General features: G+C 42.2%; 1 protein-coding gene across 1 annotated transcript in view; it reads left to right on the top strand.

The window, feature by feature from the left end:
• The window catches only part of Reln (reelin), a 429856-nt gene that overhangs the window by 52485 nt on the left and 364190 nt on the right, over positions 1 to 13181 (top strand). Inside the window, exon 2 of the mRNA XM_038315201.1 lies at positions 7902 to 8012. Coding sequence (XP_038171129.1) covers positions 7902 to 8012 — 111 coding nt within the window. The remainder of the gene's footprint in view (positions 1 to 7901; positions 8013 to 13181) is intronic.

Below are 13181 nucleotides of genomic sequence, written 5' to 3'. Positions count from 1 at the left end.
AGGAAACAACCTGAAGAGGAGACAACCCCACTTTCTTTTCTGTGAATGAGTTAGTCTCTATTCATTCACTAAGTATTTATCGAGCATATAAAAATGTCATGATTTTATCTAGACACCCAAGATGTTTTACTAAACAAAACATCGGAAGTGATTTGGTGGTTATATTGTTCTACAGAACAAGACTTACAATCAATGTAATTAAAGTACTACGCGTAGATACATCAATATACGTTGTTACACGGTAATAATGACAGCAAAGAGAGAGGAAATGTAGACTCAACTGAGGGATTCTGGGAATGCGGGGGAGATGGGCAGGGTTGTCTGCTGTTGTTGATAACTACATTCAAGGCAGCCTTCGTTCACAGGGGGGCATTTGAGTTGATGCTTGAAGCGGGTGAGGGAATTGGCCCTTCAGTTTCTGGAAGGAAAGGACCTAAGGTGAGTGGGTGGCTAGTGCCAGGACTTCTGAGCCAGGAAGCTAGAGTTGCCAGGACAGAGAACAACAAAGCTGAAAATGCAGAGGAAATGCAGCACGATCAGACAGTAGTGCTGTATAGGTCACTAACGCAAGGACTGCCTTCCTCCGAAGTCAGAAGAGACGCTCAGAACAGTGGCGCTGGCCTGCCCGATGTGTGTTGTAAACAAATTCTTTACCGAATTGTGCTGAAGACAATCTGCAAAGGAGAGAGTAGAGCTGAGAAGGCCAGGTCACGGAAATGATGAGACCGTACGTGGGAAAGTCCGCGCTCACCCAAAGCAGCAAGACATGTGGCCAGACTTGGAATGTGGTTTCAAGCAGAGCTGGCAGGATTGGTTGGAGGGCTGTGTAAGAGGTTTGGGAGGAGTTTGATTCCAAAGGGGGCTGAGGTGCTTTATGTCTGGATAACCAGAGGCCGGTGTAGCCAACAGCTGAGCGGTTGAGTGTTCGTTACACGGAGTTGCGGCAAGGTCTCACAGTACCTCTTGGATATCCAAGTGGGGATGTCAAACAGGACTTGCCGTGTGTCTAGAGCTGAAGAAGAGGCCTGACGTGGGGCTAGAACTTTGGCAGTAGTCAGCTTATGGTGGTATGTAGTGTGAAGCGGCGGGGCTGCGTCCTGCCACCCGGCTAGCTTTACCCGAAATAATTACACGGAAACTGTATTCTTTTAAAACACTGCCTGGCCCATAGTTTCAGCCTCTTATTGGTTAATTCTCACATCTTGCTTTAACCCATATTTAGTAATCTGGGTAGCACCACGAGGTGTGGCTTACCAGGAGAGATCTTAACCTGCGTCCATCTCGGAGAGGAGCAGCATGGAGACTCACTATGGAGACTGCCTGAATCGTCTCCCCCTCTTTCCCAGAATTCTGTTCTGTCTACTCCGCCTACCTAATTTTCTGTTCTCTTAAAGGGCCAAGGCAGTTTTCTTTATTAATAATGAAAGTAACACATAGACACTCCTCCATCACTTCCCCTTTTTCTGTTTAAACAAAAAAGAAAGGCTTCAACTTTAACATAGCAAAATTACATATAACAGTTATCAAGCAAGTATTACAGTTACAATATTTAAATCTATTTTATCTTTTATCATAACTAAGGAAATCTATAACTATCTATTTATTCTTCAACTCCATCAAAGACTCCAGAAGGATATAATATTACCTAAGTAAACAAGTCATATGCAACTTTCAAACTCTAGAAATGACAGAGACAACTGGCTGCCTGGACAGTCACCCAAAGTTCCTCTGTACCGTTGGGGCATCCATCTTCGGCCTTCAGGCCCATAGTGTCCAGCAAACATTTCCATGAAGCAGGAAATTCCAAAGACAGTTCAGTCACTTTCAGCTGTGTCCTGCAGAATGTCTCGCAGACTCTTTCATGAATCAGGAACCCAGAAGGAACATCTCACCTTTAGGCAAGTTCAGCAGTCCTCTCTCTGCGGGTTCTTTATGTCCAGTTTATGCAACAGTCCAGGCAAGAGCATTTTCTTGCCCAAATGGCTAACAAACTCCATAAGTAGCCTCTTCGATGCCCATCTTCCTCTCGAAGTAGATTGGTGCTGCCAGGAGCAGACGTGTCTCATTGTCATGAAAAACCCTAAGTTATTAAAACATTAAATGCCATATTCTGCAGTCTTTGAAAGATATGAAGAATGCCTATCTGAAATATATCTATGCACATCTAGAAAATGACTAACATGACTACAAGCTTGACTATTAATCGATGATTATCCATTAACAACCTATATTTCCTAATAATGCATTACATTCTTTAAAATGAACTACAATCACAATAGCTTAATCAAAATCAGAAATACATATACATATAACAAATTGACCTTAAAATCCATACCAATGCAAATTATTCATATCTATATCATATCCCCCTTTAAATGTAAAAGAACATTTATAAACAATATTTGGGAATGTGGGCGCAGTTATTTCTCTCCAAACTGCTTCCTGCTGAGTGGGGGCGTTGTTATTTAGGTCTTTCATGGTATAACCTGTGTGCTAGGTTCCTCTCAGTTGGCAGTTGAGTGAAGTAATTTTTTTGAAGATGTTCACAGCAACCTTTCAGGAGGGCGTGGTCTATCATACCATATTGGGATAAAAGCAATCCACAGAGTCTCGTCCTCTGTGAAAACAAAAGAAGAAAAAATCCTGAAGTCATACCATTAAAATGTCCATTCTGGTCTAGACTGGCAGCCCATATAATGAAATGTCTCTCTGTACTTAGCTCCTTTACAGTCAAAAAAATCAAAGAAAACACAACAAAATACATAATCCAGACTCTCTGTGAATTTTCCATTTTTACGTGGCTTATTTTTACTCTATCACTTTACTTCTTTTAATCTATAACTATCTGTACTCTGTCTCTTTAAAGACTTTAACCTTTTTTTTTTTTTAAGGCATTAACTTTATTCTCTATATTTTCTTTTTCTCTCTTTTAAGCCTACGTGAGCCATTTAAAGGCCTTCTATGTCTGAATCTTTTCTATTGTGAATCTGTAATTTTTTACTATCCAGGAGCATTTCTTAAAAGGTTAACCACTTCTTAAAATAATACGGTATTGCCTGTTTACAGCCAAGTCTAAACCTTAACTGTGCTGTTATTATGGTAATTGCGATAGACCTGTCTGAGCTCAGCACAATTCAGCATGGCGGAGCAGAGCCAGAGCTGCTACTGCCTCAGTCATTTGGTGTCCCTGAGCTGCACACAGTTACAGGTACACAGCAGTCCACATTGGAGCTGCACTCAGCAGTTTAATTTTGATACTGAGCGTGCAGCACAGAAACTCTTTTAATCCAAGTCACAGCCGAATCTGACCCGCAGAGCACCGCGCAGTCTGAAAACACCTCTCTCTCTATGGCGGCAGGAATCCGCAAATGCTGTCCCGCTCGCCTAAGCCTGATTCCGCCATCTGCCCAGGTGCAGGCAGGGAGCAGTGAGCCATTGGCATGGTCTCAGAGTACTTTTTTTCCCGATCCCAAGCGGGCACACAAACATCCAGTCCATAAAAGCCACTGAAATGGTTTATAGCCAGAATTTGCACTGGCAGCACAGCACCAGGAAGCCGCGTTTTAAAATGACTCAGCTTTTCTCTGCCGCTATTGCAGAAACAGAAAATCTCTCTACGGCACGTCCAGGCAAACAGCAGAAAGCTGTGTTAAACTCTCTCTCCTTTATTTAAAGCCCTCTCAGGTTAAAAACCTGAGTGGATTTAGTCACCACGTTGGAGCGCCAATCTGTAGTGTGAAATGGCGGGGCTGCGTCCTGCCACCCGGCTAGCTTTACCCGAAATAATTACACGGAAACTGTATTCTTTTAAAACACTGCCTGGCCCATAGTTTCAGCCTCTTATTGGTTAATTCTCACATCTTGCTTTAACCCATATTTAGTAATCTGGGTAGCACCACGAGGTGTGGCTTACCAGGAGAGATCTTAACCTGCGTCCATCTCGGAGAGGAGCAGCATGGAGACTCACTATGGAGACTGCCTGAATCGTCTCCCCCTCTTTCCCAGAATTCTGTTCTGTCTACTCCGCCTACCTAATTTTCTGTTCTCTTAAAGGGCCAAGGCAGTTTTCTTTATTAATAATGAAAGTAACACATAGACACTCCTCCATCAGTGGTATTTAAATCAAGGCACAGGGCCTCGCCTTTCTCAATAACTCCATTTCATTCACTTTTTGTTCAGAAATGATTTCTCAAATTTAAACACACCTAGAAGGGCCACATAATGGGTGTTTGCCAGATCCCAGCATGGACAGGGCCTTGGACCTGTTTGGGTTGGTGTGAGAATGAAGAAAAAAGTAAGTGGATGAACTGGGCTCTTGGACGGAATGGCCACAGCACCCTGCAAGCTCAGGGTGTATATTGTTTGAGTTGAAGAGGGAGGCCAGATTACTGCACCTAGCTGAACATGGAGGTGGGGCCATCACATACAGATAGACAAGGGTTCATGGTGAATCAAAAAGGCAGGTTTAGCAACCTAAGTAGGAGCAGCCTGTAAGGGACCAGTCTTCAGGTTGTAAATATACTGAGGGAGAAAGCTGTGATGGACATTTTCTGCAAACACTGTGGGCATTGGCACTTGGTTCCCGGAGGAAGGCTTTGTCATCTCGCTAAGCCTCACCTGTCCTTGTCAAGACCTTAGCCATGTAAACAGCACACATTCACTCAGGGCTTCCACTACTCCCTTCAGGTATCCACATCTCCACCAAGAAAACAGGACCAAGTGAATCCCAAAAATCCCAGGCAGTTCGGAGATGCAGACCTCTCTCTGGGGCTGCGAAGGACTGTGTAATTTGTGATGCCGCAAATGCATTGGATCCATTGCTTGTCATCAGTGGGAGGGGCTTTGGTTATGGGGTGGGCACCTCTATTTGGGACTGGTGCTGAGTGTTGGAGGACAACTGAGGAAAGAACCCTCACCTACGTTCTTGCACTCAACCTTCCTCCAGGAATGTTTTCACGTTTTGTTTTACTGAGCGGGTAATGAAAGACTTATGGAGGGAGGGCAGACCCATAAACTGGAGATGCTGTTCACCTTGCGATCAGTTGCTCACAGCTCTGACTTGGTGGGGATGTTCAGAGATGGAGTCGTGGGAGGAGGGGAGCTGTAGGGTCCTTGCAGGTCACAGTAATTGATGCGGGCTATCCAGGAACTGGATGGTCAGAGGCTTCTAGACTTGTCAATTCCCAGGAGCTCTGTGCAGGGTTCTGTTCTCAGTGAAAAGGAGCAAGGTTGTGTTCAGGGCTTGGAAGAGGGAAAGGAAAGGGCCCCCTGCTTGTGAATGGGTTACTGCACGCACAGTGTGGTGTTTAGAACGTAGAGCTGCATAGTAGACTTGGTGGCTTCTAATTCTTCCACTGTGCTGCACAGTGTCTTCCCTTTTCTCAATGAGGAATCGAAGACAACCACTCCCTGGTCAGTGTGGAGAGAGTTGAAGCTCAGATTCAGATTTGCCTCCAATACCAAACAAACATGCTCATGGTTTCAACATGTTAGAGAAGGGAACTGGAGCTGAAGGAAAGAGTACAGAAGATATCACAGCAGCCAGGACGTGATGCATTGGAACTTAATTACTGCCTCTCTACTGATGGCAGTGATGTGGAATGAGGAAGCTGCTTTCCCCCCCAAACTTCATAAAGCCAGGGACACAGAAGCAATTGAAAAATAATTAATCTTAGTCAAGACAGCCAAATCTGTAATCTCAGCTCTGTGGATTTGAGGGAGCAGCAGAAATTCAAGGGCAGTCTGGGAACCTTATGAGATCCCACGACGGAACATAAACAGAAGGCTGGGGATGACATGGTTTTTAAGGGTTCATGTCTAGCACACTGGAGGATCCAGTTCAGTCCCCAAGCCACGTCTCTCTCTGTCTCTGTCTTTCTCTCCTCTTGCTGAATTCATTGATGTACAAGAAATCAGCTTCAGCAGAATCAACCACAGGCTTTGGACTGAGCAAAACAGACTTTGGGATCCTGGGGTTAGGATATTATTCTGCAGACAAGGAAATTCAGACACAGAGAGATAACTGGGTCTCCTAAGCCCACGTAGGCATCTGGTAGCAGAAGAGGACCTGATGCCTGGGCCTCATCCCTTACCTGCCTCTGCCCCGGAGCCATCCCCTCGGTAGCCTTTTGCTGTTTTGATAACAATGCCACTGATTGCTGAAGTTTTTGCTTTATTTTTCCTTCATGCATGTGAACAGCCCAGTAAAATAGCTGTAAAATACTGGCCAGCGTGCCACTTTGGGATCAGAAGAGAACAGAAAAAAAAAAAAAAACATAAAACAGGAAAGAAACCAAATAAAAAAATAATACAATCTAGAATCACGTGGGGAAGAAAATCTCAACTGAAGAACAACTTAGGTCAGGCTGGCCTGTGGACATGTCTCTAGGTTTGTCTTGACAGTCAGTAGACCAGGTCCACCGTGTATGGTGCCCTGAATTGTGCAAGAATGAAGGAAACTAGCTCAACAGAGGCCCATACAGGCAGGAAACAGGGATGCATTATTCCCTCTTGTCTCCCGACTGGAGTGTGATGTGATTACTTGAGTTCCTGCCTCGCCTACCCCAAAGTGATGGGCTGTAACTTGGAGTTGAAAGCCAGATGTACCTTCCTTTCCCCATGTTATATCCTGTCCTAGCGATAAAAGTAAGAGTAGATTAGGAATCAGACATTTAGGCGAGAGCCCTGGGTGCGGCTCCATGTATTGCTCATTTTTGATGCCGGGGTAAAATAATGGTACTTCCCTCACACACAAGCTTTCACAGTTAAACGAGATGCATGTAGATTGGCGAGCTCAGGGCCCAGATAACTGATTTATATGCCAGCACTGAACCGTACTATTTTTTTTTTATCAGCAGTTGGAAAGGCAATGTATTCGAATACCCAGTGCCATTTGGGAGATGGCCCGATGCGAGGCTGTTTTATTATATACGCGTCTTGTTTGATGTGGTATAATAGGAATGTTTCAGACCATTTATTTCTACTCACTGGATGTCCTGGAGTTTCGTTTAGAGCATCTCATCAGAGTTAATGTGACTGACCATTCTCCTTATTACTATCCAGTGGGATGACAGCCCTGATCTGTGCACGACCAAAATAACGTCATTACCTTCCACCGCTGCTTCCCCCAAATGGCTTCGTCTTTATCTCATCCAGGCTAGGCGAGAAGGAGGTCATGATTTGTTTTGAGGGTGGGGACCAACTTACGATTTTAAGAAGCTTAACACAAAGATGGTGCCATACAGATTGATTTACTTTAGCTTTCTTCAGAGGAACGTCCAGCTCTGCGGCCGTGCAACCGTGAGGACCTGTCGTATAGACTTTGCTCGGAAACACAAAGCACACAGTGGTCCCTTTCTCATTCACAAGAGGAGCAGACGGACTCATGCGGATCAGTGTGCTCCGCTGAGAAACTTCAGGGACCCCATGACAAGCACCGCGGTGCATTTCTCTGCTCTCCGTTCAGCCAACAATAGATTGTTTCCCACAGTATGGAATAATGTTTTTACAGTGTTTTGTCATAATGCCAGAACTCCAGCCATGATTCGATAGCCTTCAGGGATGGGACTGGAGTTGGGGGGGGAATCTATTATTTTCAGATTTTTTTTTTAAATGTAGCTAGGAAACATGCAAAAACTAGGACCAGCAATTACAAATTATAAACACTGAAGTTCTGAGGCTTTTGTTTCCTCTGCAATTTCGTGTGTGTGTGTGTGTGTGTGTGTGTGTGTGTGTGTGTGGTGTGTGTGTGCGCGCGACCACACACGCATACACATACATACAGATACACAACAGAAGAGCCAAAGTAACCAGCTATTTGCCAGTGACTACCCCGACACTCCAGAGTCATCTGTTCTCTCTCACTATACTAACTGAAGTCTTTCCCCCCTCCTATGTTTCAGTTACCATTTCAACAAGCACCTTCTTCGACGGCTTGTTGGTGACGGGACTATATACCTCTACAAGTGCCCAGTCTTCTCAGAGCATCGGAGGCGCCAGTGCCTTCGGATTCGGTAAGCCATCCTGTTAGAAGGAGCCCGCAACTGTCAACATTTTAGACAGTTATGTCGTCTTTTTTTTTGTTTGGGGGAATATCCATTTTGAAAGTGTTCAGCTTTTGTTACTAAAGGGAAAATAATGTAAAATTGTATGTGGATGTGTGTGCTTGAGATCAGGTGCTGTGTTGAACCGTTGTATTCAGCCCACCATGGTCTTAGTAGACAATTTCCCTTTTCTGAATTTTCTTCCCCCGCTCTTCTCTCTTATGCCTTGCTTCCTTTTTTCTTTCTTCTTTTTTTGAGCATACATCGCTTCTTCATGTGCATTTATTCTCACTCATTCCCTCCCTTACGGTTGTCCCTTGTGTAGGTCCCTCCTCCCAATGCGGTTCTCCCGTCTGATTTTGATTTCTTACCATGTATATTTTATCGCTGTCTATTTCCAACCTCCCCTAAGGTGTTTTCTTCACACCTCATGATCTACTTTCTAGTTTTATAGCATATAAATAAACATATAATTTTAAATATAGATTCTGCATATTTAAGAAAACATACTGTTAGTTTTTTTTCTTTTGAAAAATGGGTTTGTTTCACTAAACATAATGCTTTTTAGTTGCATCTGTTTTTCCAGATAGGTCAAGATCTCATTTTACGGATGCATGAAGTTGCATTGTGTGTATGTACACTCTTTTTTGCATTCAGCTGTTGATGCAAAACAACATCTATCTAGAGTGGTTCTCTTTCCTGTGCTGTGTGTTCATCACCAGGGATGCACCAACCTCTCTGTGCTGTGCTGACTCAATGCCACTCTGGGATAGACCCGAGTCACCACAGGACAGCTCAGCTCCAGGCTCTTGAGGGACCTCCATGCTGACTTCTCAAATGGCGTCATGTGTTTCTATTCCCACCAGCGTCAAATGATAATTACCATATTCTAACATCCTCCCCAGGGAATGACAGCCTTTCTGTCCCCTCTCTATCTACTGCCATGATTATTCTTGGTTCTGTGGGTTTAGTGTAAATTTTTGAGCTTTTCATTCAAGTTGATGGAATTTACATTGAAATCCATGCATCTTTCTGTTTTCATAGCTATACCAATCAGATAGTAGAAGAAAAGTTCCACGCTGTTTGATAAGGAAGAATTGCAGAAAGGGAGCTCCGCAGTCTTTGTTAATTTAATCCGATGGGCATTTATAAAAGAACGTCACTTAATACTTACATGACTTAAGGGAAGTGTTCTTAAATCAGAGATCTGGCAGATTACACCTGTGGCAAGGCAGAAGGCTCCATGGAGGTCATTAATTACCGAGGATTCTCAGCTTGGAAATCTCTGATTTGCCCATAGGCTGCAGTCTTGTCAACCTGGATTAAATAAACTCGATAGAACATCAAAATTGCACATTTAATATCAAAACCATTGATCTTATGCTAAAATTGTGAAAATAGAAAGGCATGGCAAAGATAGAATTGCATTATCAAAAGCCAACATGTGCTCATGCTATTTATTACATAAATATTTCCCCTTACAAAAGCTTGATACTTGGCCTATCTGAGATAAAGCCTTTGACCTTGTGGTTTAAAGGAACCCGGAAGGCACCTCACTATCATGCAGGGTTGTTTGACATGGGGTATCATCCCATGGGAAATTTTAATCCGTTGCTATCTTCTTCTAAGGCTAAAACTCAGGGGAAATATTCCTCTTAGGTATAGAGTCCACTGACTTAGCCTTACTTTTTTGGGCTCCAGAGAGATGAAGGGTCTAGCTACAGTCATATCTATAGTATTTGTGCATAAATGTTACCAATTTTATTATAGCAGAACTCATATGTGTGGCTGCCAAATTTAGCTAATAGAACTTGAAGACATTCAGCTCAATCTGAATTTTAGATTAATTTTTATTTTATGTATGCAATGTTTATCTACCAGGCTTTACCCTAACACAGTCAGTTTTCAAAAGCTCTTGGAGGTATGGTTTGGTAACTTAAAGCTCCTTAGATGTTCTTACTGTTTTTTAAATTAATTAATTAACTAAAGTGTCTTGTCCCAGTTAACTTCCTGCTGTGATAAAATGCCCTTACAAAAGCAACTAAAGGGAGAACGAGTTTACCTGGCTTATAATTGGAGGGTTCAGTCCACCGTGGAGGAAGTTCTAGTGGCTGGAGCCTGAGGTACCTGGACATAGCATCAATAGTCAGGAGGCAGAGAATGAGGAACGCATGTGCTTACCTAGCATTCTCCTTTTAAGGTGGTCTAGTGATGCTGCCCACTTTAGGGTGGCCCTTCCACCTCACAGGTATGTCCAGGGACTGGTCTCAGAAGAGGCTAGGTTCCATCAAGTTGATAACATTAAACATGACAGTCACCCAGGTTGGTCTTGAGTCCTGGCAATGCTCCTGTCTCCACCTTTCAAGCGCTAGAAGTACAGTGTGAGTCACCAAGCTGGCTCCTGTGACTTTATTCAGGGCTGAGACACTGCTGGATCTTCTGTTATTCAGCTCAGCATCACCTACAATACATCTGCACGGTTAGTTCTAGAATTACTCCAGATGGGGTGAATCAGAAACTGGCGTAGGGTGGACAGGGGAATCCAGTCATCATTTAAAAAAAAAAAAGACCTGGGTGATTTTGACAACTTATTTCCACTGATGCAATAGAAATCCAGATAGCGGTTAAATGACCATATATAAATGTAATAGCAAGTAGAGGAAATTGATGGAATACGAAATTTAAGTGGATTTCTGTTTTATAGTTGTTTAGTGGTTACAGTGGGATGAGGCTGAAGTAATATGATTTATTCTTTGATGTAGAACAAAAGAGTTGCCGAATACATAATTTGCTGCTAGTCTCTGGGTGTTTTGATGGAATGTTAAACATGGTTTGCTTGGCATTTTCCAACACGTAGGATTAGTGTGTGATATGTTGAGCTAGCCGTGACAAAGGAGGCAAACAAAAGCATATAGTTGAGTTTAAATTGATTTTGGACAGTCTTTTCTCCTATTTAGGGTTAATTTTGATTGTATTAATTACACTAAAGTTGCATCTACTTTCTGGAATATTAAATGCATATGAGAACAGCCCAAGTAAGGCCATAATTATTCTTCAGATACCGTTGTAGAAAGATAATTCTATGAACATAACTACAGCCTTTTATGCAAAACCAGAATCCTTCAAATAAAATGCATGCCTTGCTGACCAAAAATAGATAAATGCCTAATAGCCAGAAATATGTTAAAACAATAGGTACACAAAGATGCATTGTGCACAGCATGTTTGGTTTGAAGTGCCTCATTTTGCTTGTCAGTGTAAGAAAACACTCTGCCCCAGGGAAGTGTGACGCTTAATTATGGATTTCTCTTTGTGTATCCCGGGGTGGGGGGGATAAGAAAAGCGCCTTCCCCTTGTCTTTGGCTTTGAATTCTATCTAGTTCAATCATGTAAATTTTCAAGGCTCATTGTGGTTGCTCAATGAAGGGGGATTTGAATATCCTTTCATATAAAATTGTTCCTTTGCCAGAGCTGAGATTCATTTCACTCGATTTTTAATATTCTGTCTCTGAACGCTAGAACTTTTACTCACATTTTGGTATCCTGCCTCTTAGATCTGATAATCTCGTGGGCACAGCCAATGCAGAGTAACTAAGCTTTCAGTTGAGCCCCCTGTAAACTTGCCTGATCAGCCAACACATCTGCCAAGTCAACAACTGTTTGATGAAATGTTTAGTCCTTGGTATCTTTCATTCCCCTCTTTCAGGGGGGCACTAATTAAACATCTAGTCATTTAAATTATAAGACTCTTTAAAAGGTAAGATTCAGTGAAATCAGAGTATGTGGAGGGCTGCTTTAGTGAGCAGATCCTAAAGTATGTTCTTTTTAGTTTTTTCCTCTCAAGCACTCTTTGAATCTTATTTTAATGGTTATTAATAGATGGGTATATTATCTCCAATACTACCTTTAACTATTACCATTAAAAGTTTTTAACTTCATTGTCTTATTTTTTAAAAAAATATTATTTGGCACCAAGGCATATTTACAAAACAAAACACCTGTTCCAAGACAGGCCTTGAATCTATTAATACGTGGGTCTCTGGATCATAAAGATATGTACTTCACCAGTGGGCTTAGATTTCATACCAAGGTTTCATTGCCATGATGCAAATTTTGTCACTGCTTTGCTTTAATTGACACTAAAAATAAAGACAGCAGGGCTGGCTGAGCTGTCTTTTGGTTATACTTCATAATAGGTCTAAGTAGAAGTGTTACACCTTAGCAAATTTTCACTTGGAAGCCCTTGTCCCCCCAACCATTTGTGAAGTCAGTTGGTCCTAGCTGTTCTGTCTGGGTCTGTGAACCACGTGCATTGCGGACAGAGGCACATATTTAGGGCTTATTATTTATCTATAAAAACAAAAGAGCCATTAGCAATCTCATTCGGTGTGGTGGGCATACCCATTTGCTAGCTTAAATTAAGGTAATACTTTATACCAAAAGATCTGGTTAAAGTTATTTCATCTGTGTTTTTATAAAGAGATGTGGAAATAAATGCAATTTAAACATCATTGTGTCATTCAAATTCTGACCTTTTATTGGGTATGGTAAATGATCTGTAATTAACAAGACAATTCTAGGTTAATTAAACAAATTACTCTAGTCAATGGGACAAGGAGCAGAACTGACAAGAGGTGGTACCACAATTAATTTCTCTTGCTTGCCGGGGATTAATCCAAGCATGACTTTATACATTACATTTGGGTAGGCCGGTGCTATTGGCAACATCAACACAAACCTTATCTGGCTAGTATTTGACACATTACAAAGAATTCAGCGGTATTTCCTGATTCCTACATAACTTGAAAATCACTTCCTATAGGGCGGTGGGATACATTTAAGGTGGAGTAATAATTCATCAATGCATTGCCAGTGTGAATTAGTCAGGGGCGTAAGGCCTGAGCTGAGGTGTAAGAGTCGGAGAAAGCAGTTTCCTGTAGTATCTTATCACATGATTCCTGGCGTGTGGCAACTCAGCTTCCATGCTTGTTTTTTTTTTTTTTCTAACTTACGTGATAATTCACCTTCCACAAATCTAGGTGTTTGCATCTGAAACATTAGAATAACAGACTGGGCCACTTCACATAATTATTGTATAGATGAAATGAGATACCCATTATATATCATAATATATATAAT

This window comes from Arvicola amphibius, chromosome 18, assembly GCF_903992535.2.
Source record: "Arvicola amphibius chromosome 18, mArvAmp1.2, whole genome shotgun sequence".
NCBI classification, from domain to species: Eukaryota; Metazoa; Chordata; class Mammalia; order Rodentia; family Cricetidae; genus Arvicola; species Arvicola amphibius.
Note: the sequence above shows the minus strand (reverse complement) of the source record. Positions and strands in the feature narration are given on the sequence as shown.